This window comes from Taudactylus pleione, unplaced genomic scaffold (genome assembly GCF_031769625.1).
Source record: "Taudactylus pleione unplaced genomic scaffold, aTauple2 ptg000235l, whole genome shotgun sequence".
Classification (NCBI taxonomy): Eukaryota; Metazoa; Chordata; class Amphibia; order Anura; family Myobatrachidae; genus Taudactylus; species Taudactylus pleione.
In genome coordinates, this window is record NW_028284637.1 from 1,203,150 (window position 1) to 1,230,960 (window position 27,811).

General features: G+C 46.5%; 1 protein-coding gene across 1 annotated transcript in view; it reads right to left on the reverse strand.

Moving 5' to 3' along the window:
- The window catches only part of LOC148516874 (sulfotransferase 6B1-like), a 51,471-nt gene extending 25,245 nt beyond the window's left edge, over positions 1 to 26,226 (reverse strand). Inside the window, exons 1-3 of the mRNA XM_088479448.1 lie at positions 26,001 to 26,226; positions 20,655 to 20,764; positions 7,918 to 8,004 (exon numbers count right to left, since the gene is read on the reverse strand). Coding sequence (XP_088335574.1) covers positions 7,918 to 8,004; positions 20,655 to 20,764; positions 26,001 to 26,226 — 423 coding nt within the window. The remainder of the gene's footprint in view (positions 1 to 7,917; positions 8,005 to 20,654; positions 20,765 to 26,000) is intronic.
- Between the last annotated feature and the right edge of the window lie 1,585 nt (positions 26,227 to 27,811).

Genomic DNA, 27,811 nt, shown 5'->3' on the forward strand with positions numbered 1-27,811 from the left:
AATGAGGGGAGGATCTCTTGAATTTTCAAGACGTCCTCCTTTGCGGTGGTAAGGCTGTGGGTTACGACGAGACCCTAGGGTAGGGTCTCCCTTGTCGTAAGCCCCGGAGAGCTTTCGGCTCTGTCTGAGCCAGAAGCTCTCCACTGACATCACTACTGATGTTCCCATGGGAACGCCCCCGTTTGGGCTGCCACCCCCCGGCCCGCCTTCCAAAACGGAGCGAGCTGTCAATCAACATCGACAGCTCGCCCCCTCTGGATCGATACCCGCTATGACCGTCGCTGTCAGTCGTAGCGGGTCTCACGCATGTGCACGACGGCGCCGTCGTGTGCATGCTCTGTGGGGGGCCAATGACCCGGTCCGAGCGCATCGGCACTAACGACCGGGTCTGAATGACCCCCTATATGTGGTACCCCAGACCTGGTTGTACTCACTCATGTTGGGTCCTATATAAAATATATAACATGTAAATACAATGTGCACTGGGTATGTGGTGAGTCAGCAGGAGGTCACATGACTGGAAGCTGCGGCAGCTGGCTTAGGTGGACTGTTACGACAGTTTCAGAGGTTTTTTCGCCTGAGGTGACAGTCAGAGCGGGAGCCCCCAGCGCATGGGAGAGGAGCTGTGAGGTGCAGCACAAACCTCCAGGCATAGGGTTTTGAGAGAGTGTCAGAGCTCCAGGACTGCAGCATCCAGAGTGTCTACGAAGCAGGAGCAGTGAATGGAGATCTGCCACCCCCCTGTGTGTTACTGACGGTGAATGCAGCCGATTGCAGCATCTGGGAGGCTGGTGTCACATCAGGGGGTGGATAAACAGGAGTGGGGCAGCACAGAAGAAAGACTGTGGGGTCTATGTACTAAGCAGTGATAAGTGACAGAGTGAAAAGTGATAAGTCTGTGATAAGGTGCCAGCCAATCAGCTTCTAACCTTCATCTCACAGGCTGTGTTTGAAAAATGACAGTTGGGAGCTCATAGGCTGGCACCTTATCACAGACTTATCACTTTTCACTCTGTCACTTATCACTGCTTAGTACATAGACCCCAGGTTAGTGATACCTGCACCAATACCCTGTCCCACAGAAAGAGAAAGTGGTACACTAACTCTCCCCAAGTCAGACTAAGAGGAGTAAGAGATAATTCTGATTAGTTCAGATCTACAGCTGCAAGTGACTGATATTCCTTCCATCTTCCTCTCTTTGAACCTTATTTAATAATGTAGTCGAGTGTATTTAACAATTGCCTAAACCTCTGTGTCATTGCTACAAGTAGATTGGAAAGGTCATATTCTTCACCTATTCAATGCACAAGGATGTCCTGAAAGCAAGCTACTATCAGACCCGGGTTTGCACCATTAAAGTGTACACTTTCACCAAGCATCATGCTAACAGCCTGCCTCCATGCTACCTCCGCTAAGTGACAGCAGTTATTGTGCTAACTATTGAAAATTAATCACCCATTGCCTTTACCAACAGCCATAAATACTGTCCCCAATTTATTAGACTGCCGGGGCCAGTTAGAGTGTTTAGCAAAGGGATAAAACATATGTGCACCAACGAAAGGGGACTTTGCCAAAGAATGTAAGCTTCCTTCAGTGACTTATTGTAATATTTGTCTTAAGTGTTACATTGTAATGGTTATTAGGTTGCGGCAATAGAAATAGGAAATAGACCAATACGTTTGACAGTAAAAGTTAATTTTATTAGTGTGTAAAATGTTATTGTAAAAATGTATCCTTGAATCGATTGTAGTGTGAGAAGTTATTTAGAAATACTTTTTAACATTGCGTATTGGAGAATTTAATTCTGTGTTGAATAAAGAAACTTTCTGTTGTAGAAAAAGGTATATTTATTGGTATTTGGGGTATCCCTCCTTGCCTCTCTGGTGAAAAGTGGAATCGATAGAAGACAGAGGCAACTGAACAGGGCAGTGGGATTCTTTCTTACTAGGTAAGACATAGCTGCCTTCAGTAACCTATCACCTGTCGGGGTGCTACGTAAAGAAGGCACCAATACTAATCACCTTACAGGTCTAAGGGTAATTTGGTGTCCAGCAGTCCCTAGCATTTCATCTACAGTATTTAATAAGCAAGGACATGTCTGTCTGTCTGTCCTTTATGCATAGCCAGAGGTTTGTACTTAGCTCCACCAAATTTGGCATGGTGGTGTTGTATGTAGTTTGACCAGCATTAGGTTTTTGGCTATGTTTGAAGTTAGTCAGGGCTATGGAGGTCTATATGGTGCCCACCGAGTCTCTGATTTGAAATTTTTAGTTTAACCAGGTTCGTTCAGGTTGTCTTCCGGTGCCTAAAACTGCACTGATCTGAATGAGGATGTAGTTACCATCCCGGTGGTCTGGGTGCTGGCGCTTAGAATACCAGGGTTAGAATCCCAACAGCAGTCAGAACACAGACCACTGGCATCCTGACTGTAAGTATTAGGGTTAGGGGAGGGTTAAGTTTAGGGGTTAGGGTTAGGCAATAGGGTAAGGGTTAGGGTGCAGGGAGGGAGAATTAGAGTTAGGCTGCGGGAGAGAGGGTTAGGGTTAGGCCGTATGAAAGGTGGGTTAGGGTTAGGGGGAGGGATAGTGGTTAGAGTTAGGACAGTTACGTAATTGGGTCAGGATTCTGACTGTCGAGGTGCCTCTGTCAATATACTTACCACCGGCATCCTGACCATAGGGATCCCATACTCAACCCTCTGAATGCACGGGCTGATATGACTAGTGGGGGGCAGGCAGAGCTCCAAAGGAAGAGCAGTGAGTCATATGCCGTGGTCTCCAATGTTGGTCTGCAATGAAAATATGAAGGCTGCAGATGTACTTTAAGGTCCATTCTTCAACCCAGGCAACACCAGGTATCAGTGGCGTCACAAGATGGGTGCGGGCCGAACCTGGGTGTCCCCTGCTGAAGGGTGACACCAAAGTGCCGACTTCTCAGTGAGAGAAGCCGGGTGCTGCACTGTAGCATTACTTGGAGCACTCGGCTCCAGACACAGTGAGGGAGACGGCACTGCACACAGACTGGTCCCTGGGGGCAGTCCGCATCTCCGGGACCCCTGGATTGACTAAAACTGCGGTTCAACCCCTACCCACGAGACCATGCCCCTTTTTTGCAGGCATGTGGCTTCCTATCGACACTGGGTGTCATCATGGGGAGGGACGCCATTGCAGGGTATCCCAGCTAGTGTTAACTATCTTAGCTTAATAGACTAAGGGCACTAAGGCTGGGTACACACTATGCGATATGTCCGCCAACGCAGTGCCTGGCCTTGCAACTCCTGCAAAACAGGGAGGACACGCCCCATTTCCGGGAACGCCGGCAGCCCCTGCTCCACACCTTAAATGCCTCTGCCTGTCGATCAGGTAGAGTCATCGAAGGGGCTGTGTGCGATTACGCAGGACTCATTCTGCACACTCGCAGAATCGGTTCTGCGCATGCACAGATTCTCGATAAATGGGAATCTGCGTTCAGCATTGCACTTGCGTGCAATGCTGAATCAGCCTCTATGGGGCATATTCAATAGGCTGCGAGATTAGCAAAAAACCCTGCACCTGCAAGCTTTTTCCTGCGGGTTTTTTGCTATTCTATTAGGTGCATTTTTTTTTCCACGCACCTGCTGAGCAAGCGTGATATTTACTAAAATCGTTGATTTTAGGTTAAATCACCAACACTTTCTCTGACACCCCTGGAGCGCCTCCTCTGAGGACTAATTAAGCAATTGGAAGTATCTAATTAGCTTAATTAGTTCTTAATTGCTTACCTCCAGCAGCTCTGTCTTCTTCATCCCGCGTCGGAAGCCGTCTCTTCTGCAGCAGTGGTGAGTATGTCAGTGTGTGTGGTGTATGTAAGTGTGTATAAGTGTGTGTGTGTGTCCCACTGTCAGTGTGCCCCCGCAGCGCTAGTGTGGCCCCCTGGAATGGGCACTGGGAGAACTACATCTCCCAGCAGCCCTTGCTCCTCCCACCAGCCCCTGGGACTCCCAGCAGCCCCCTCTCCAGTAAGAAGAGAGAGGGGAGGCCGCTGGGAGCCGCGGAGAGTACTGGAGACCCCCGGTAAGGTAAGTGGTGGGGATTTTTTCTTCAGAAACTATGCGCCACGGGGTTTTCAGAACTGAAAACCCTGCGACCAGTATTTTGGAAATTGAATACCGTGGGTATTGGGAGCGCGTATTCCCACAGTATTTAAAAATTGGGAGCTAGGGGTGCGAGATTTTTGCCTCGCTAAACTTTGTGCCCAATTGGATATTCCCCTATATATTATTGGTGCCATCTGGTCTAATAGCCGCAGTAGGAGTGGGCTGTGTGACAGTGTGATGTACTCTGTGAGAACCACAGCCGCCTATTACCAACAACACAAATATAGACTAGACCTTAGGGCAGCATTTAACAATATTAGCTTATTCCCCAGGTGCTCATTAACTGATATGCTTGAATATGTTTCTGTCCCTTTAAGCCAGTACCTAAAAACCCATTCAAGCATAATTTGTATTTAAAATCTATGTGATAGCTGGAGCCAAATGAGGTAAAGCAATGCTCATATTTGTGAGTGTCAGTGTTTGGCAGGGGTGGGGAACCTTGTTTCTGCCGAGGGCCATTTTGATATATATTACATTATTCACGGGCCCGATGCAGCCCACACTTCCTCCGAGTGACGTTACACAGGGCTGGGCGACAGTCACTGGTGATTACTGCAATGCCTGGAGCATCCTGAGGATGCTTTGGGGAGCTGTAAGGGCAGCAGTGTGACCATCTGAAGCATCTTAAGAATGCTCAACGCGGCACTGCTGCATAGATTCTGGCTGCAGGGTGTCATTCTAGGAAGCCTGCGAGCCAGATGAGGTTAGCAGAAAAGAGTTCAGAGGGCCAGACCAAATGATTCTGAGGCCTTATACGTCCCCCGGGCCTGAGGTTCCCCATCCCTGGTGTATGGATTGACCAGATGGGAAGACAATGACGTGGTTGGTCAGCTTGACAAATTATTGCAATATTTTGCAACTAACATTCCCTGTATTTTAATATATTACAGTTTCAGTGGCAAACGCAGGATTTTGAAAGGGGGGTTTCCAAATCCTTGGTTACCAAACCAATGAAAAGACATCTATCCACAAATAAATAGAAACAGATAGAAACAGCATACACAGGATTTAGGACTACTACAGTAAAATATAGTACTCAGCCTATGACAGGGTACACACACACACACACACACAGACACAGACACAGACACACACACCCATATCACTAAACAACATGAATGCAGCAGGCAAATAAATACAGCCAGCATGATTTATTAAAGACTCCCCCTCCCCCCCCAGTAAAGGTCCCCCTTTGCAGTGCCCCCAGTAGTAGTCCTCCTTATAAAGTGCTCCCAGTAGTAGTCTCCCCTATGCAGTACCCTAAGTAGTGCCCCTTATACAGTGGCCCCAGTAGTAGTCTCCCCTTTGCAGTGCCCCCAGTAGTGCCCCTTATATATTGCCCCTAGTAGTAGTCCCCCTTTTGCAGTACCCCCAGTAGTAGTCACCCTACGCAGTGCCCCCAGTAATAGTCCCCCTATGCAGTGTCCCCAGTAGTGCCCCTTTATATAGTGCCCACAGTAGTAGTCCCCCCCTATACAGTGCCCCTAAAAAAGGGGGAGATTTAATAAAGCTTGGAGAGCGATAAAATTGGACATAAATAGCACCAACCAATCAGCTCCTAACTGTAAGTTTTCAAACACAGCCTGTAAAGTGACAGTTAGGAGCTGATTGGTTGGTGCTATTTATTCCAATTTTATCTCTCTCCAAGCTTTATTAAATCTACCCCATAGTGCCCCCAGTAGTAGCCCCCAGTAGTGCCCTCAGTAGTAGTCCTCTCAGTAGTACCCCCAGAAGTGCCCCTTATATAGCGTCCCAAGTAGTAGTCCCCCTATTCAGTGCCACCAGAATGGGCCACCCCCCTTTTCAGTGCCCCTAGTAGCGACCCCCCTATACAGTGCCCCTAGTAGTGGCCACCCTCTCTATACAGTGCCCCCAGTAGCGGCCCCCCCTATACAGTGCCCCCAGTAGCGGCTCCCCTATACAGTGCCCCCAGTAACTGCCCCCCTATACAGTGCCCCTAGTAGTGGCCACCCCCCTATACAGTGCCCCCAGTCGCAGTGCCCATGCCCCTTACACACACAAAAAAAAACACCAAAAAAGGTACATGAGTCCTCGCTCCCGCCACGACCGCCGCTGTCCGCTCCTCCGGGCCGGTCTGCACTATGGGAGAGACGTCATGACATATTTCCCATCACTCGCTACGGTGGGAGCCAGAAGGCGGAGCTCATGAGTGAGCTCCAGCCGGCTCCCTCTGTGGATGCAGCAGCCAATGAGAGTCTGTCTGACTCTCATTGACTGCTAAAATAAACACACTGCCGCCAACTAGTACGAGCGTGCTACCTTGTGCCGGCCGCGGTGTGTTTGTTAGTGTGTAGTGCAGAACACACTCACTGTGGTCTGCACTACACTTAGTGATCTGTGGACAGGGGGGGGTTTCTGGGTACTCAGAAACCCCCCTCCGTGCATGCCTGAGTTTGGAATATAAGCAGGTGAGTTTGTATAATTTTTTATTTAAATAGTGTGGTCACATACCAAAGCCACCGTAGTTGCTTGAATGCCGTGGATTGAAGCCATTTGTGTAATTAACAGGAGCTGACAGGGATGACAATCTCCCAACCAGCCCAATGGCATATTGTGTGGATCCCCAATAACCCTTTTGGAGAAGGAGGATGCTCCTTGTCCCAAAAATGTATCCAACAGAAAAACAAAATCAGCCATAGTAATTACACAGTCAACATGAACATACACTGAAGTAATCACTAAGGCCCTGGTATCCTGTAACCGCTGTGGTAGAGCTACAGAATGATAGCTGAACAAACAAATAATGGCTCGCTGCCTAATGCTGATGATATTACAATTACAGGCACTTGTTTGTGAGAAACAGTGTTATGGTATATTCATACAAGTTATTGGCAACAGTTCATTCTGGGATATAGCATAAATATTTTTTTCTGCAGAGAAAGTCAATAAATGCAAACTTTTAATTGTTAATGCTGACATGTCAAATGTTGACATAAGATACTGGACCTCATTCAGAGTCGGTTGTTGCGGCCGCACGGTCGAACGCCACCGATGTTCACTATACTGCGCATGCGTAAAGTTCGCAATGCGCGTGCGCAAACTAGCCGCTACGATCAGAAATTTCTCTCTCCTTGAACACAGCCAGGTCCGTAGTTTGAGTGACAGATGGAGGCGTTTGTGGGTGGTAACAGGGGAAGGTGCTTGAAAACGGCGGAGTGGAGATCCGAATGCAGGCGTGCCTCATTATGTGAACGGCGTTTTATGGGAGTGCATACGGATTATGGGAGTGCATAATTAACAAAGTAGCGTCATGGCACATGTGACATGGGAGGTTTTACACTGACATGATCGTAGAGCTTAAGAGAGGGTATGGTCAACCTTAAGCTCTACGACCAGTTCCGATGGTTCCCGATGGTCTCGATTAATTCTTATATGCCCGGAGATGACGTGCAATGCGTACGAGAAGGGGGCGTATTTTTTTGTCTTCCGACCGCTTCCTCCCCTTGGCCGGCCAACTACCGATCCGAACTTAGGGACGCAACTTGCGAGGGAATCATTTGAATAGAATATCCGGCCCCTTTTCCCGTACGACTGTGCGGCCGCTTCGACCGACTCTGAATGAGGTCCACAGTACCATACTCATTTTAGTATTAATGACCCTGTAGATTGTAAGCATGTTCACCTGTAAGGAAAGTAATGATAACAAATTGTGTGCTTTTATTTTGCACATGTAAATAACAAGATTTGATAGTCTACAAGACGTGTTTGAGATATTTGTACATGTAACCATAGAACCAGTTATAGAAAAACAGTTACTATACCTTGGTCTTTTTAAAAAACGTTTTAGGTGCATTATCATAAGTCAGGTGTGATGCAAGAAGTCGTGGTGATGGTTGTCGCTTCAGGTACTTAGGAGAGAAAAAGACAGTGTGATTACAGAAAAGGTTTTTTTACTTTTAGCCAACAAAGTACAGGCTTCAGGACTGGTTCTGAGTTGTGTGCATCCCTATTCATAGACGCAAAGAGCATTCCGTATATAGCAAATGTTTGCAAATCTCCGGCCAATTCAGATGAATCTTGGCCAGATCTTTCTTTGTGTGAAATGGGTGGTTTCAGGGCAAGAACTTTGCAGCGACAGTGCGATCACACGGAACCACCTTGTGGGAGTTCTGTCCTATTCTGCGTCATGCATATGGAGAGGGGAAGACTGTGTCAGATGGATCTCTTGCATCCAGCATAGGGCTGATGCAATAGTGGATACTAATGATGATGGTTGCCGCTGTGGACAGGAAAACGGTGGCCGTTGCTGAATCCCGCTTGTAGCTGAGCGGATACTCGCTGTAGCCCTACAGAAACTGGCATTAGCATAAGGTAGTAAATCTGTCTTCTGCGGCACCATGCAAACACAGCCACATTGCCTCCAACTCAGAAACAACCCCTTAGTCATTAGAGTGCAATGGAAGAGCGAGATACAAGCAGAACTGAACTGTGAACATGACCATACCTTACCTCTAACCGTAGCCTAACCCTATCCTGAGCCCTAGAATCGCCGTTGAAATTCACAATGTCAACATTATGATAATGTTATTGACATTCTGTCAGTGTGACAATGCAATTGTCGACATGTTGAATGTCAACATTCTGTCCATGTTGACATTCTGAATGTCGATATTCAGAACATGTCAACATTTTGATGTCAGCATGTCGACATGATGAGCAAATACCACATAGAGGAATCTGTTCCAAAATCTTTGTCCATTGAATAACAGAAGTGAGATGAGGACCCCACAATCCAGCGGACAGCTCTGCAGTTCAGACTACACTGTACATAAGGGAGTGAGAACCTTGTGAGAGAAAGAGGAAAGGTGAACCCAGACTAGAGTATCCCGGAACACATACTCTTAGGTCATGAGCATATGATTTTTTTTTTTATCTCCTCTCTGTTTTGGGTTAGACTGATACAGGGGCAGAACTATAAGCAGTTCAGCAGGTGCACCGCACCAAGGCCCCTGAGGACTATGAGGTTCATAAATGCCCAGGCCAGCAAAGTGTTTCCCTTGGCCTAACCATTTTGAGCAGGGTAGTCTGACCCAGCAAGGAGCCAAGTATACCCCACTGTATGAGGGACCTGCCTCTTACCACTGCGATACTACATACATCCTGGTACCGTCCAAGAAGGGCCTTTTGAGAAAGGTATCCACCTTTGTCTAGGCTTTAATTGTTGTTAAGATAGCGTACAAGCTCCCAGTCTCCCACTTGGGCCTTGCAATTGCCGACCATCTGTGTTCTCCAGAAAACCGCCATCGGGTTTAAGCATCAGTTCCTTTCAGCAGATATCATGGCTGCACTATGTGGACTATAACCTTCTACTCCTGTCACTTACTGCCCCGTCACCCTCTGCCTTCACCCAATCTCCCACTGCTTCATGCCACCCACTGCCTTACTCTGTCACCCTCTGCAATTCACTGCCACCCTCTACCTTCCTGTCACCCACTGACTTCCCCTGTCACCCACTGCCTTCTCCCGTCACCCTCTGCCTTCTCCCGTCACCCTCTGCCTTCTCCCATCACTCTCTGCCTTCTCCTGTCATCCTCTGCCTTCTCCCATTACCCTCTGCCTTACTCTGTCACCCTCTGCAATTCACTGCCACCCTCTGCCTCCCTGTCACCCACTGACTTCCCTCTGTCACCCACTGCCTCCTCCTGTCACCCTCTGCCTGCTCCCGTCACCCTCTGCCTTCTCCCGTCACCCTCTGCCTTCTCCCGTCACCCTCTGCCTTCTCCCGTCATCCTCTGCCTTCTCCCGTCACCCTCTACCTTCTCCCATCACCCACTGCCTCCTCCTGTCACCCACTGCCTCTTCCTGTCACCCTCTGCCTCCTCCTGTCACCCACTGCCTCTTCCTGTCACTCTCTGCCTCCTCCTGTCATCCTCTGCCTTCTCCCATCACCCTCTGCCTTCTCCTGTCACCCACTGCCTCTTCCTGTCACCCTCTGCCTCCTCCTGTCATCCTCTGCCTTCTCCCATCACCCTCTGCCTCCTCCTGTCACTCACAGCCTCCACCTGTCACGCACAGCCTCAACCTGTCATTTTCTACTGGCAGACACATCTGTGGAGCCTCGGAACAACACAGCTGACATTGGCCACCAATGAGACTACCTGCAGTTACTGCGGACCTCTAAGTGGCTATCAGTTCTTGCATATGATATCATTAGACTGCAGGGCAAGGTAGGTATTTTAGGATATACATTCATCTTGGGGATATAACCCTAGATTAATTCTTCAGAGTAATTACTCTTTAATATATCAGAATTTTATATTATTGTGTTCTCAACTTTGCTGACAATCTGTACTTTTCTACATTTCATTACAGAAAATATGGGGGGAATATTATGTATATAAAATGGTGGTAATAGGAGGATTCGGTATTTAATACCGCCGGCCGCATGGCCGGCAGTTCGAAACCCGGCAGTGTCAGGCCGACAAAGGAAGAAATCCCGGCAGCGGCAGTCCGACAGCGCTGGAAATCCAGATCGTCCCCATGTAAGTACTAACTAACCTACCCCCTAACCCTCCACTAGGGGTGCCTAACCTCCCCCCCAAGTGCCTAACCCTAATCCCCCCTCTAAGTGCCTAAACTTACCCCCCCCTTCCCCGCTGCCTAAACCTAAGTCCCCCTGGGGGGTGCCTAACCATAACCTCCCCCCGGGGGTGCCTAGCCCTCCCTCCCCCTAGCCTAACCCTAACCTCCCGGGGGGGTGCCTAACCCTAAGTACCCCCCGGGAGCCCTAAACCTAAACCTCCCCCCCCTCGGCTGTCAGCTCGAGGCGCCCGGCATCCCTTCGATCGGGATGCCGGGTGCCGGTCTCCCGGCATCGGTAAAATGAGCGGTCATTTCACCCTCAGCCGGGATATGACAGTGGGGAAACCGGCTGTCGGTATAATGTCAGCCGGCTTCCCGATTGCATCCCTAATATGTTTACTCAAACAAAAAAATGCGGCATGTGTATTTTTCTTATATTTCTGAAGGGGTCACACACATATTTAAAAACTAAAAGGGGTACATATAATTTCATAAATGATATCAGTGTACAATATTATTTACTAAATGGAGCACAGATTATTATTATTTTTTAACTAAATGGGGCACAAATTATTATTACTCTATTTAAGGCGGCACAGATTATCGTTAGACACTGGGATGCTTGCTGTACTATAATATCAGTCACTGGGTTTCTTTGGTATTATATGGTGGTCATTTGGATGCTTGCTGTACTGTATAGCAGTCACTGGTATGCTCTCTGTACTGTATGGCAATAAATAGGATGCTGTCTTTACTGTATGGATTTCACTGGAATGCAATCTGTACTGTTTGGAATTCGCGTGGTTTCTCTCTCTACTGCATGGCAGTTACTAGAATGCTGTCTCTATTTTTTTGGCATTAACTAATGGTGTATTATAAACTTGGGGAGGGAGTCCACAACTTGCAAATTCCACCGCTAGACTGATACTGTAATCACATTGAGATCATTTTCACTGTACGAGTATATTGGTACTATTTACAGAAACGGATGATAGAGCAGTGATGCATAGGTGAAAGTACACAATGCTTTATTACTCCATGATCAACCTCTGTAAGTGTCAGCCTCCGCTCTTCTGTCCATGGAGATCAGTGATCTATGATATCTATAAAATTGATATCATAACAGCGTACAGTACTAACAAAGAAGTCAAGTATAAAAGTGCAGCAACCCAATCAGATATTTACTTTCATTGTGTACTTTGCAGTGGAGCAAACAGAAATAATTGACTGTTTGTTGCTATTGGGTACAACACATTTGTATATATAGTACTGTATGTAACTAGCCCCAATGCTGTCTTCCAACCTTTATGGTCCTAGGTTACAGTGTTTTTGGCACATATTTAATAAATATAAACATATTTATTTTTAACAGCAGCAGTGTTGGATTAACAAGTGAGTTGATGATGTTGAATAAAAATGTATATATTAATAATAGTATACATAGACAATGGAGAGTGAGCCTAATCCGGCATTCAGCACAGGCCAATCACAAATCTCAGACAACAGACATTACATTTATCATACAGTCTGTACGAGTTGGGTAGAGGATCCCAGCAGTCGGAATGCCAGCGGTCGGGACTGGGATTCCAGCACCGCTATTCTGAGCGCCAGCATCCCGATCGCCAGGATGTCAACTAGATCCCATCTGTACAAATCGGTATGAGATGCCCAAATACCAACAGTGAAAGCCCAAATGCTGAAGATCCCAACTAGGTCTGGTAAGTAACCTAACCCTCCCCTCACCCCCCCTAACCCTCCCTTAGTGGTGCCTAACCCTGACCTCCCCCTGACAGTGCCTAACCCTAACCACCCCTTCCTGCACGCTAACCTAACCCTCCCGGGGGGTACCTAACCCTAACTTCCCCCCGGGGGTGCCTATCCCTAACCCCCCCTCCATGTAGCCTAACCCTCCCTGGGGAGTGCCTAACCCTAAGTCCCCCCGGGGGTGCCTAGTTCTAACCCCCCCATCACCGGCTTAGCGTACACACTTACCGTCATCCGGACGATCGGGCTTCCTGCGGTCGGGATGCCAATGCTGGTATCCTGGCATCCATCGGGCTATCAGCATCGGCATTATGCCGGGCGGCGGGATTCCGGCATCTGTATTTCGACTTTCCGGCATCCCGTCCACCTGCATATCAACTGCATCCCGTTTAATGGGTGCGGTGGACCCTTGATAAAGATATGTGTATGTTTTGGCTGCAGTTCATATGCACGACCAGGAGGACAAACTCATCATTCATTTCTGTATTAATACGGCCCTTTACCTACATGTCTAATGTTCACTGTTAAGAAAATAAACTGTTTGATTTTTACTAATTTGCATATAGGTACATAAACTTCCCATCGTCTGAGGATTGACCTGCGTGTGAATCAGTGACAATAACATACTTAATTGAAATAAAGACACGGAGACTTGTATTTGGCAGAATTTGTTAGCTATTTATTTAAAAACATATAATGAATTAGTTACTATATTAATTAAATTAATTTAAATATGGTGGCAAAGAAAGAACGGCTAACAACCGCCCAAGCCTAACACTATAAACACTCCAACCACAACACAATACGCTCAAGCCTTCTATCTTGACTACCCACCCGGTAAGGTGATGATGCTGCCCCCGGCAGGGTGGTCCAGCAGACTTTATGAGTCAACGAAGGTGAGCAAAACAATGAGTAAACAAATATTCACAGTGCTAATAGGTAACCTGCCGTTCTTTCCCGCCTAAAATAGCCAACGAAACAATCACCAAACCCAAATCAAAAAGAGCCCATAAAAATAAACTTTAGGGAGGGAGGGTGGGAAGACAGGAACAAAAGAGGCTGACTCCGCCTCCAACAATCTCTAATATCCCTGCTATAACCTACAACCCTAAAAACCCATTGGCCCTAATTATCACATGATTCCTCACACTGGTCTGCCCCCAGCCTAGGAAGTTTAACCCTCTCCACTCCTATACAGTCATTTCGTTTATCTAAACTTCCCATCGTCTGAGGATTGACCTGCGTGTGAATCAGTGACAATAACATACTTAATTGAAATAAAGACACGGAGACTTGTATTTGGCAGAATTTGTTAGCTATTTATTTAAAAACATATAATGAATTAGTTACTATATTAATTAAATTAATTTAAATATGGTGGCAAAGAAAGAACGGCTAACAACCGCCCAAGCCTAACACTATAAACACTCCAACCACAACACAATACGCTCAAGCCTTCTATCTTGACTACCCACCCGGTAAGGTGATGATGCTGCCCCCGGCAGGGTGGTCCAGCAGACTTTATGAGTCAACGAAGGTGAGCAAAACAATGAGTAAACAAATATTCACAGTGCTAATAGGTAACCTGCCGTTCTTTCCCGCCAAAAGCAAGGTTCTGCCAAAAGAAACCTTGCACCGCCACCATAGAACTAACGCACAGAAACCACAACCTCAAACAGATCCTCAAGAAAAATAAACATACCTTCCTCCGCTAAATGAACCCCGTCAGACCGAAAAAGGTAAGTATACCGAAATTTTATCCTAGGATGTCTGACCACTGCCCCACCATTTTCCAACACAAATTTTGAAACCGTAAAGTTCACTTTCTTCCGGGCTTCATCAATGGCTCTGCCGTCAACCACACCACGCCAACACAATCTAGGGACCATGAAAGACCAAACTATTGTGCAAGCTGGCCATGCCATTATAATCTGACCCAAATCCTCCACCACCGCATGCCTTAAATCCAGAGATGTCCTCTTGCCCAAATCATTCCCGCCTAGATGAATAACCACGACTCTCGGTAAGCCATACCGCTGAACCTGCTGCAAGAGTTTAGGCTTAAGGCTCTCCCACAACATACCTCTGACCCCTATCCATCTAACTCCACTAGCCCCCGGAAACAACGGCGCGTCCTGCGCCTGCATGAACCTAGCCGCCCAAAAAACAAATGAATGGCCAATTATCCATACAGTACAATCATCAAAAGCCATTCCTATAATGAGGGAAAAACAAAGAAAACATTAAAGTTATTGTAAAATTTTAGCATATTTAATCATGTATATCTAACGGGGAACATATTACTGAGGATCTGCCAAAAAGAAAAAATTTTGATTTGAATCTTTAAAGATCAACAAGCTTCTGTGCCAATTTGAAGCAACATGAAGACACAAGAGGATAAGTTAAAATAAAAAAGAAGGGGGGGGGGAGAGCGGGGGGGGGGGGGTTTGGGAGAGATATCGGATAACACAAGTGAACTCGACCAGAGAGAAAACGTAAAACCTGCTGAGGGACATATAATTGTAATTATAAACCAAATAGCCGAATTAAATCCGTCAGATCAGGTAAAAAAATCGTCAAAACTCTCCAGACTCCCACTGAAATCAATGGCGAGTAGCTAGTCCCCGAGTAGGAAAGACAGGGGAAAACAAACAAGACCAGGACCAATGACATTTCGTAAAACATAACAAACCATATGTAACGTGCATGCACAACATTAACCTCAATGATTCGGTCGAATGTAACGCTTATAACTGGCTGATTTCCATCGGCCCAGAGCTTGAATCTGTGACTCTGGAAATCCCGCAGCAGCGGCGGAAGTGGCAGCACCAAGTCGAAACGAATGCGTGCCGAACTCCCCTGGTGAGAGGCCCACGCTGCAAAGACATCGCCGCAGCATCCAACTAAACTGAAATTTTGTCAGCGGAAGCCCATCGCCATGCATCAGCCATGAGCCCTCCGCTGAGGGTCTGACAGATGCATAACGAGTGGCCAAGCCGACCGGACAAATTCGACAATCCGCCGAGGGGACCAATGTTATCCAGCGACCCCTGCCTAACTGATCGGTCTTAGAACGACGCAATCTGCACAGCAAGGACCTCTCACCCACCTTCACATCCGAACGCAGCATAGTTGAATCCCTCCACTTGGAGGGAGCAACCAATTCCGACACCCGGAAAGCACCATGAAAAGCCATGGAAAAAGCTAACTTAAACAAAAGCGTTTCGAAACCGGAGGCCGCCACGTCCGCAACCGCTCCTAGAATGGACGGTAACAGATAAATGTCTATAGGCCGTCTTTTATCGGGGTTAACCGGCTCAGCGCGCGCCCAACCTTTCAAGGCCTTTGTGATGACAAAACTCCTTGTAAGGTCAGGGATTCCCTTCAATTTGGAGAAAAACGAAATACCTGCCAGGTACCGTGAAACTACCGCTCTCGATTTGCCAGATACATACAGCTGCCAAATAAAAGCAAGCATCAATTGATGCTGACCCTTACCTCCAAGGCCTTGGCTACGGGAAAAAACTTCCCATTCTTCCCAAGACCGACGGTAAGCCTTGAGGGTACTTGGTGCAATGGACAGCTCCGCTAACCCCTCCAGTCCGGCTTGATAACCTGCCAAACATAAGAGGGGCACAGCACACCATCAGTCTCTGCATCAGGAGCCAATGTACGGAACCGACCCCATTGACATCTGGACAGCGCATCGGCAATCCCGTTGTCAACTCCGGGTACGTGTTGAGCTCGAAACAGCACATTATGGCGCAAACAGGCAAGCACCAGCTGCGCTAGCACACGCAAAACCAGCAACGACTTTGCTCGCTGCCCGTTTACCGCATGCACCACGCCCAGATTGTCACATCTGAACAGAATGCTGCGATTGCAGATGCGCTCGCCCCAGACCTCCAAGGCGACCATTATTGGGAACAGTTCTAAGAGCAGCATATCTCTTGTCAAACCTGCACGAATCCACTCCTCTGGCCAAGTTGCGACGCACCAGGATCCCCTCAGGTAGCAACCGAACCCCGAAGATCCTGCTGCATCGGTGAAAAGCTGCAAATCGACATTGCCCACCAGAGGGGATAACCATATCCTGATCCCATTAAAATCTGCCAAAAAGGAAACCCAAACTTCCAGGTCTCTCTTTATTTCTGACGATAAACGGATCAAATGGTGAGGTTTGGAAACCCCCGCTGTGGCCCTCTCTAGCTTTCTGCAAAATACCCTCCCCATCGGTATAACTCTACAGGCAAAGTTCATACAACCCAACAGTGATTGGGCCTGCCTGAGCGAAATTTTGCGCGCAACCAAACACTCTGAAATGGAATCTCGCAATTTGTCAATTTTATCGCGCGGCAGCCGACAGGATCCAGCCAAGGTATCAATCTCGATACCTAAAAATGACAAACACGAGAGGGGTCCCTCTGTCTTTTCGTCTGCCACAGGTACTCCAAAATGAAAAAACAGCGCTCTCATGGAACCAAGTAACTCGTTACAACGCTCTGACCCAGCGGGCCCCACGCAGAGGAAGTCATCGAGATAGTGCGCTATCCCATGACCCCCACAAGAAAACTCTACGCACCAATGAAGGAAAGTGCTAAATTTTTCAAAGTATGCGCAGGAAATCGAACACCCCATAGGCAAGCACTTGTCTATGAAGTATTCCCCCCCAATGCGAAAACCCATGAACCTAAACGATTCGGGGTGCAAAGGAAGCAAACGAAAAGCTGACTCCACATCCATCTTAGCCATGAGGGCCCCGCGTCCATATGCCCTAACGATACTGAGAGCATCATCAAAAGACTGATACTTCACTGAACAGAATTCAGGAGGTATAGCGTCATTAACGGAGGACCCCAATGGATAAGACAGATGCTGGATCAGCCGAAATTTTCCTGGAGTTTTCTTAGGCACCACCCCCACTGGGGAAAGAATCAGATTCCCCATTGGAGGATGCGCAAATGGACCCACCATACGTCCTAACTGAACCTCTTTCTCGACTTTTAACTGAAGAACGTCAGGAAAAAGTCGAGCTGATTGTAAATTTCTCGGGGAACCGACTCGAACTTCCCCTATAACTGGTAAACGAAAACCCAACTTGAACCCGAAAAACAAAAACTTAGCGTCCTGCCTATTAGGGTACCACCCTAGCCACCTGGACATAGCATCCAAACGGATAGGGGTTGGTGCCCTATTTAGCGCCTGCGCTACCTCCCGCTTTGGGAATAGCTCCTCCTCCCGACTTGGATCCCTGTTGGGCTGACAACCTGAAACAATTAGAGGCGGGGTGCGATCCGTTGCAACGCAAGCAAAGGTGTCGAAAACGGCACCGTTGGCCCTGGGAACAGGAGGCATTATTAAAGGCAAAACATTTACCTTTAAAAGGTGTCTGCGCAGAAAGCCGACCGGGGCCCGTCTGTCGACGCCCCGGGGAGGGATCAGAACTCGGGCGCCACGCCCCAGACCCCCCCTTATGAGTATCCCCGCCTACCCGAGAATCCTCCACTCCACCTTTTGGTGGTTGCGTGACGTCAAGCCACACTTCCACGTCCTTGCACCCAAAATCTAAGCGCTTGGATCCGTCCTGCTTGCGCCTAAATTCCTCATCATATGTTCTCCAGGCGCTGCCCCTGGATTTACGCTGCATCCCATGAATCAGGTGGATATACCTTATTACGTTCAGGTGCTCCCCTGGGCGATCTTTCAAGTAGCATGCTGCGAATACGCAAAACCCAGCAAGCCAGTTATCATAGGAACGAAAAGCTTCCAACCCCACCCCGCCTTTAAGCTTAGCTGCCTTGAAATCTTTTTTGGCTTGCTCAGTTAAAATGAACATGTCCACATAATCGCCCTTCCTGATTTTTTTCTTGCAACAATCGCGCAGACCCCGCAATACTGCTGTATTGTCGCAATGCACCACACCTGGTTGATGCTGACGCTTCTTGGACTTCCGCGCGCTACTACTCTGATGCTGCTGCTTAGCCCGCTTATCCCGCCTATCCGCCTCCTTGCGCGCATATTTAGCAGCCCTCTTCCGCGCCTTTTTCGCGCTGCTGACAGAAGAAGCCAGAGAAGAAGAGGTCGACGACAAGTCAGAGACAGAGGAAGAAGAGGAGGCAGAGTCAGCAACATCATCATCTTCTGAGATCTCACCTGACGATCCGGACTGCTCCCTCCCGGACACGACCGATGATGAAGCCTCCTCGACGCTGAAATCCTGTTCCATAGCTTCGCCCTCAGCAGTATCTGAAACAGACGATGAAGCCGCCCCCTGGGCCGAAACCCTGGGCACGGTCGACACAGCAGGAGAAGACACAGCCGCACCAGCCCCAGACGCCTCTGGTCTTGCCAACTGAGCCGCAGCGGAGCCCATAGCCTTGCAAGCCTGCATGAACTGATCTACCGCTGGCCCTAGAGTAGCAGAAATTGAACGCTGCCTCTGATCCACCCTTTCACTATCTGCTTGGCTAGGAGCCAATGCCGCAACCATGGGAGCAAAAGCAGATGTCATTGATGACATCATGGCCGCAAAAGCTGCAGGGTCAAAGGACTGACTTGCACCCCCACTAGGGACCTGAGTATCCACATAGCCAGAAGCTGCTGCCCCAGACATGGCCCTGTCTGCTGATTGCTGACTAGCCTGCCAATCATCCTCCATCAGCTCTCCCTGTCCTAAAATGGCTGCCTCCCTGACTGACAAAGCCCCTAATGTGCTGCCAGGGCTGTCCATCTCCCCCACCTCGACATTCCCCACTTCATTAACTGTGGGGGAGTCCCCCCTGCCCCTCCGGGCACTAACAGGGCTATTAGCAGCCCTCCTTGCGGTGCGCATGTGCGCCTGTGACCTTTGAACCCGCGGGGGGCGAGCGCTCACCGCCCTAATCGCGGCAGCTCTGCCCTCCCGCGGGCTCACTAACTGCCTCTCGCGGCTGCTCAGAGCAGCCGCGCCTTCCCCCCGCCGGCGGCTGTGTCCAGCCGCCCTGACAGCACCTGCTTGACGGCCGCGGGTAAGCGCGGCCGCGCCCGGCCGCCCATGACGCCGCGGGGCTGCGCGACTCGCGCTAGCCCCTTCAGCTCCCTCTTGAGAGGCAGGAGCCTCCCCAGAACTCCCTGGGCCTTCTTCCTGTGCCCGGTAACGGGCGGGGATCCGCGATGAGCGGTGCGGGCGGGGCATGCTACCAATTTGGGGGGGGTCACAGTCCTTATAAGGGTTAGGAGGATTGTTAGAAAATGCAGAGCGCAAAGGTGGGGGAGGGCAGAGAGAGAGAGGGATAGATGAAGAAGGTGAAGAACAAAGATAAGAAGAGGAAAGAAAAACAGAAGGATGGCTATGAAGAAAATATAACAGAGCTCAGGTAAGAGCACTTACCCATTCCCAAGACAGGAACAAAAGAGGCTGACTCCGCCTCCAACAATCTCTAATATCCCTGCTATAACCTACAACCCTAAAAACCCATTGGCCCTAATTATCACATGATTCCTCACACTGGTCTGCCCCCAGCCTAGGAAGTTTAACCCTCTCCACTCCTATACAGTCATTTCGTTTATCTTATGAGTGCAGACTGTAGTATTATTAATTTATGGATTATCTTAACTTGCTTCTACATGCTCCTTCCTCCCTGTCTACCCCATCTGTGTCACCCCTGTTTGTCTGCCCCTCCTCTAGACAAACAGTGGGGAGTAACAAGTAGATGAAAGTAAAGTAGGGAGAAGCACAAGAGGCTAGAGGACCTGCTCGTAAAAGCTTACATTCTAGAGGTCCTCTAGCCTCTTGTGCTTCTCCCTACTTTACTTTCATCTACTTGTTACTCCCCACTAGGGCACCTAACACTTGGTTGCTTGTGCTCTGTTGCTTAACTGGGTGTTATGGTCGCTAATGTAGCAATGTATATTATCCTTCTCCTAGTCCTGTATTGTATTGTACTGTATTGTACTGTAAGTCACAGGTCAACCTATTTGTTTATGTATTTTGTAAGGCGCTGCGGAACACTTGTGGCGCCATATAAATAAATGATTATAATAATAATAATAATAATAATAATAATAATAAAAAATAATAACTATGGCACATCTAGCCTTAACCCTAATTTTTGCATCTGCTGCTCTGTGAAATGTAACAATCCTTGGCAGCTTCTATAATGATTCAATTATCCAACAATTACAGATATTATCCAGTTTTTGACTTAACATAAAAGGAGTATGCTACACAAACCTCATATTTTTCAGGTTTTCCAAACTCAAGCATACTGCTGTCTACTGTGGGGTCTTTGTTGTTCATTGCAAATAGCATTTCACGAACTATCTGTATTAACCAGTTAGTTCCTATAAAACAAAAATATATGCAACACTGGTCAGTTAAAGTACACGCGGAACTTACTATATAGTATAAAAATGGAAAATATACCATAATGTATGCGTAAAATTGGTTTACATTAAGTGCTTTTGTTTTCCTTAAAAATTCAGTATGATAAAAAGAAATAGATTATAGTGGATAAACTAAATTTTTGTTAATTTTTAATCAATATTGGCAACTTACAAAGAGCAAATTCTAGAGGCATGTAATAGCGCATGAACGGGTACATCATGATGCAGGGGGATTACCATGACGAAACACGCTTCGCACCCCCACTGTGCCAACCACAGATCTTTTGGACCATCAGTTTGGACTATACAGACCAGCAATTACATTCATCCTGTCCAGCCATTTCCACCGTCCACTATCACAATAATGGCAGGACCACATACTAATTAGCAGAACGGATCAGTCCTCTCAAGGCTGGTCATTTTCACCTTCACGCTGGTTATTATTCCAGATAACAGTATATTGAGACTATTCCACCTTTGCTGTGCCTTAGTGCACAATTTGACTATTATTGATCCACCTATACAAACTGTGACATTTTCATTTATAATCATTGGTTGGTTATTTTATCCATTCATCCTTATTACCATTTCAAAACTAAATATTGTCATTATAAAAAAATAAAAAATGTATCAAGAATGATGTTAATGTGTTGAGTGCAATCGCAGAAACATGGAGTAATGTGGACAGGTTTGTACCACAGAGTTATAACTTTTTAATAAATTTTGGTAGTCACCAAATGGACACAAAATGAAAAGGATTTGCACTATCCTTGTTCTTTGGGCCTGATTCAGAGTTCTATGCTAATGCCACCACTACTGTGTATGTGTATGCAACTGCTATGCAAAAATATTTAGATGTTGCAGCCACCGGGCAATGCATTGGGATGCCATCTGGGTACAGTGTCAGTTACAGAGCATTCCATTGTTGCAGTCCTGAGCGGTGGCAGCTCCAGAGGTGGGGCTGCAGTGCAGTCCAAAATTCCAATAAAGGAGCCACACTAACTGCCACCCCAAACGTTGCAAAACATCACTGGCCAGGACCCACTGGCATTTGGTAACCTTTAGTAACCTAGTCAATGGTGGGAACCAATCATTAGCTGAGAGAGGTGGAGATTCGTCTCTCTCAGCCAATTAACACACAGCCAAAGCATTTATATGTGAAATACCGTGGCTGAGCCCTCATTCACGTAGTACCGTCCTTAGAGGACGGTACTTTCCGTGGCTCCAGGCATTGGCAGTTTGTTGTTTTCTGAAGACGGTGGATGCTTACATGACTGGAACAAAAGGATAGGCGAGTATGGATTTTTTTTTACATGTAACTCTATGGTTTCTACTGGACAAGGGGACACGATCTACACTAGGGACAAGGTGAGTATGTGTGAGTGAGTGTGTGTGTGTAATACACTTGTACTGTCACAGTGTGTGAGTGTTGTCTTTATTTGCATATTTCTTTTGCAGGTGACCTAAGGGTACCAGCAGGCCCTTAATGCCCCACATGCTGGTACTTATGGTTTTTCACGTTCCAGAATGTGGGAGGCTTGCTGAGATCTCTAGCTCTACTGTAAAAGACAATATTATTTCTTGTATTTTTTACACAATCCACCCCCAGCCCAGGGATCCCTGGCCTGGGCTGACTAGCGGTCAGGTGATGAATGCTTTGGCCAGGACAGTCAGTGAAAAGGCACCCTGGCTGTGGCATTACACCCATGCTAGAAAGAGTCTGGTGCTGGTTGTAGAAAATACAGGGGATCCTGACTCATTTTGTCCCCTGTATTTCCACAACCAGGACCAGCTCAGTGAGCCTGGTGCTGGTTAATGAAAATACAGGGGAGCTCTATCTCTTTTTTCCTCTGTATTTTCACAACCAGGACAGGTTAAAAAAAGCCAGGTGCTGGTTGTGCTTTTAGTGGGGGAGGACCCCACATTTTAATATATTTTTAACACAGAAGCCTTTACGCATCTCACTGATCTGTGAAGATTTCTGTATAACTTGCACCTTGTAATGAAACTCGCATTACAAGGTGCGAGTTTACTGGCAGTTTAACTCGCATGCACTCGCATGTGAGTCAAACTGTTACACTAAAACTTGCACCCTATTACACTTGCGAGTTTGGGGACCCGCACCTTCCAATTGTGTGAGAAGGCACGAGTTTGTCCAGCACAAAAAAACTTGCATCCTATTACATTTGGCCCAAGTGTGGGGTTTTGGTAGCATGTCCCAAGGTTCAGAATGCATTGGCACTATTTGTACAGAGCGTAGCATGCAATAGGGTGTTGGCACTGTTTCTACTAATTTATTTAATATCTGTTTATCTGTATATACCAACCTATACAAGTATATTCATTTATGCACAAACAGAGGAACCTGTAGCGCTTCTCAGATCTCCTATTTTTCATGGCCCCATGCTGTTAGTTCCCACATTGAAAGCAAAAGAGTATCTAGCTGATATGAGGACTCTGCCTGGAAAAACTGTGGGTGGAAATGTGGGTAAGGATGTGCTGCTGTCAAGGAAACAGAACACCAGGGGGGAAATGTAATAGATTCCAAATTTACTGTATGCATGACTATGGACACACATCAGTTCGCAGCAAGTTTGACGCGCGTTTGTAGTTAAAGTCACACTATGCAATAGCTTGCGAATTGTGATAGAAATGCGAGTAAATGCGAGTTTTTCTGTGTGAAAACTTGCAACTTGTAATGCGAGTTTCATAACAAGTTGCGAGTTTAGCAGAACCTGCACAGATCAGTGAGATCCATACATGCTTCTGTGTATAAAAAGTGTAGGAAAGTTTTTTTAACAAACATTATGTGCCTCTCCCCCTCCCCCCTCCCCAAAAAAAGCAGAACCAGAATTGGGCTGTGTGTGCCGGTCCTGGTTGTAAAACTACAGGAGAAAAAAGACATAGGGGTCCCCTGTGTTTTCAACAACCAGCACCAGGCTTTGTGAGCCAGTCCTGGTTGTGGAAATACAGGGGGAAAAATGAACAAGAATGTTTTTTAGAGAATTCAGGGCCCGATTCAGACCCGCTCGCTAAGCTGCGATCTGTGCATGCGTATGCGTCGCAATGCGCGTGCTTGTCTGTGCGATTTGGAAGTGGTCTCTCATAACCCGCAGACGGAGCACTACTTTGAGTGACAGATAGTGCCGTTTGTGGGTGGTAACAGGGAAAGGTCCTTGAAAACAGAGGAGTGGATGTGTGAACGCAAGCGTGTCTGAGCATCAAAACGCCGTTCTTTGGGCATGCATAATTAACATGGAAGCATCACCTGGTTGCATTTCTGCCTGCAGTGATCGCAGTGCTTGCAGTGGGCTGAATGAGCTCCTCAGCACACTGTAATCCAGGGCCAAATCAACCCCAGCACCCCCCCCCGTAACACTTCTCTTTTGCCCACTACCCTTGGCCTTACACTTGTGATATATGCTGGTGCAAAAGGCAAGAAGGGAACAACTTGGTGGCCAGCAGTAGTGTACAGGAGAGAAGTGTTATGGGGGAGGGGCAGTCATCCTGAAATTTTTCGCCAAAGTACGCTACTTACAAAAATTGGGGTCATTTATCAGTAGGGGGTGTCGAAAGGGTTCTGAAGGAAATCCCAACATTTTTAGGCAAAAATAGGGTTTTTGCATTTTTTTTTTCTTCTGGTCTGTGATGGAGAAACGTTTCTCCTGGTTTTTTTGCCGTTGTCACCTGTTGTTTTGAGAAAATTGTCCATTTTTTAGGGCAAAAATTGGGCAAATCCGCCGATGGCGAAAAAAACGTCTGTTTTCACCACTAATTGAATGTGACCCTTTGCCGGAGATTTCTGAGAGAACTCCTCCATTGTTCTATTAGTACATATGATTGATATAGAAAATTATGCGGAAACTGCAGTTTCTGCATAATTGTATGTAAAAATCAGCTTGATATATATGCCCATATATGCTCAATATATTTACATGTGCATTTAAGAGTATTGTTTTTTATATATATATTTTAGATACTGTAACAATTGTTGAATATATTACATGTATTTTTGATACATTTGACTCCTGATTTTATATCCCAATCAGAGGAGAGTATTAGATCTGCCGGTCCTTTTCCCTTTATACTCGTATATTAATGATGATTATAATTTTGCCACTCTTCTTGAATTATTTGTATCTTATATTGTTATATATTTTGGGATGTCATTTTTATTTGCTAATCTATTAAATGAGATGACCTATATACCTGGATTTTTTTAGTATTGAACAGCCTGTGTAGGAAGAGATCGCCAAGAAAAAATACAGTAGTAACAAAAAAGCTGACTGCTCTCTGGATGTACAGTACTACATGCGATTTATACTGCTACACTGGTAAGTGCAAATTCTGTTATTCTCCCTCAATAAAATCAGTTGATTCACTAGGAGTCCTGTTCAGCACCCACCACTTTATATCTGTATAGCTATAAAAAAGTAAACTAAAAATAATTGACATTAAAATATAAAGGTAAAAAAAGCATAGAAATGATATCATAGACCGTATATATTCACAGACATTGTATATATATAAACCATCATGAAATTTTTTTTAGTATTACTGACTATTATGGGTCTAGCAGATACTTTTTGAAACTATACAAACACATAGCTTTAATGCTTATATAGTTTAGAAGGATGTCTCTTGGATGCAAAACATAGCCATTTTTCACTGCTCTTTATTTATAATATATATATTTTTATTCTGACACCTGGTTTATACATATTTACATTTAGTTTAGAGAGCCACTACCACATCCAGCTTTCTCTCTGTGGGCGGGATGTACTACTCATCACATTTTGGATGCGGTACATCTCGCCACTTATCGGGTACATACCCATGTTAATAACGGACAGCTCTGTGGTGAAGAGGGAACGTCCAGATTTATGACCCAGTAGTCCCTTGGAAGTCCTTCTGCGCATACATCGTATGACGTGCACTGCGGGGGACAGTTAGAGGGATCTGATTGGATCCCTTCCACAGCAAAATGTAAAAAGATGTTCATATGCTATTGGGCAACACTATCTACAGGTTCCGCATTCCGCAGCTTGGTCAAATTGTTTTGCCCGCATTTTCCCTTTAGTACATCCGTCCCTGTGTATAGGTAGGTAGACAGACGATAAGAGAAAATCTAACACTGCTCTTTTAATACCTGCCACTTGATACACATAGTAACTGTGACTGTTCCCCCACTTACCACATTTGGGATAGGTTACAATCAGCACATCATCTTTTCTGGATTCCAAAGACTCTAGTGCTTGAAATGTGGCCTCACTACAGAGCCCAATGGGGTACAGAATTCCCTTATAATTGAATTTCAGTTCCTCTGGTGTCTTCTTCTTGCTGGCCTCAATAGCCACTTTCATCACTTCTTCCAGGAATTTTTCCCGGTTTAATTTGTTTTGTTCTTTAGAGCCGGACATCTTCCTGCAGTGTAATAGAAGAATGAACTAACAGAGCTTTCTCTATAACTTCATTTTTATATGAACCACAGCAGAGAGTGATTAATGATTACACACAGACGTGCACACACAGTGCTGCACGTTCCATGCACACGTCCACTAGCAGAGAACACAGCTTATTACATCATTATTCTAGTAAAGTACTATCTGCAATAATAAGAACTAACATCAAAGAGTGAGTGCATCATCCTCAATATAATTATTATTATCATAGACAAAAATACATGTGTTCTGGATGTGCACTGGACTACTCATTACCAGAGGTAGTCTGAGGCATAAGCGGCATAGGCAGCCACCTAGGGCCCCGCCAATCACACCCAGTGCTACTATTGAGACAGCACAGTAGCATCAATGCTGTGCTTGGAGATAAATCAGTAGACTCAACTGCTGATTAGAAGCACTTAGGTGAGCAGAGAGGTATGGATGCTGGAAGCAGAGTATCTCCTCCAACACAAGATAGCTTGCTGCTACTGACCTGACCGCCCCACAGAAACCACTGCCCTGACCAGTCTCCTGGAACACTGAGGAGGAAAGATGCACCAATAGGGCGTGCATACGCAGTAGTGTATGTTCAAGGTCAGGCCTCCTGCTTAGCCACTGCGGGTTCTAGAGATGTCTCTGCTGCTCCATGGATATGAGGCAGGGCTGAGCACTCCTCAGCCAACACTCCCCTCGCTCAAGTCTGCCTAAGATCACAATATAACAGTAATACAGAGCATCACACAATATCAGACATCCCAACTGCATTGAGAGACAAAGGAAGGGTTAAGCAACACGGTTTAGTGAGAAAACATTAGCACTTCAAATATGTTCCTGCAAGAAAACACTTAGGACATGAGAAATCAAACTTTTCATCAATATGTCGGCAACATTCTTTTTACTGGACATATACAACACACTAACTGAAGCATTCTTTACCAGCTACCTGATAAAGTAATGCTTGGTAGCAATGTTAATGGTTTTTTTTTTAAATTAGAAATGTCTAAGTCACACTTAGTCACAACAGCAGGTAAGCCAACTTCAAGTTTTTCCTCTTCTGCTTCTCCAATTGCAGTTGAACACATAACTTTTGATGCTTTCATGGTGCTTGGACACTTAATGCTATCTTTAGGACATATAGCAGATTTCTACTCTTATCGGTCATAACTTGGCTTTGGATGATGAAGTATTTGAGGTACACAGCAAACAAGTCCAGTAAACTCCTCACTAAACTTTCTTGGATGTTTCCCCTTGTTACTCCTAATGGAACTCCTGTTCCTTGATTGGTTATCTGAAGCTCTAAAAAGATGTAGTACCTAGGATCATGAATTCCAGTGCCTGCAAGACTTCACTGTTCACAGATGCAAGAATGCAATTCATGAGTAAATCTGTTGAGAATACACACTCTGGCCCTGATTCAGAGCCGGACGCTCTGACAGAGCGCTCGCTCTGAATCAGGGCCGTCCTTCTTAATGTTTAGAGCGGCCTCCTGGCCGCTCGTATAGCTGTGGGTGACCATCGCGACAATCGGGCTTGCGACGAGACCCTCTGTTTGAGCCGAAAGCAC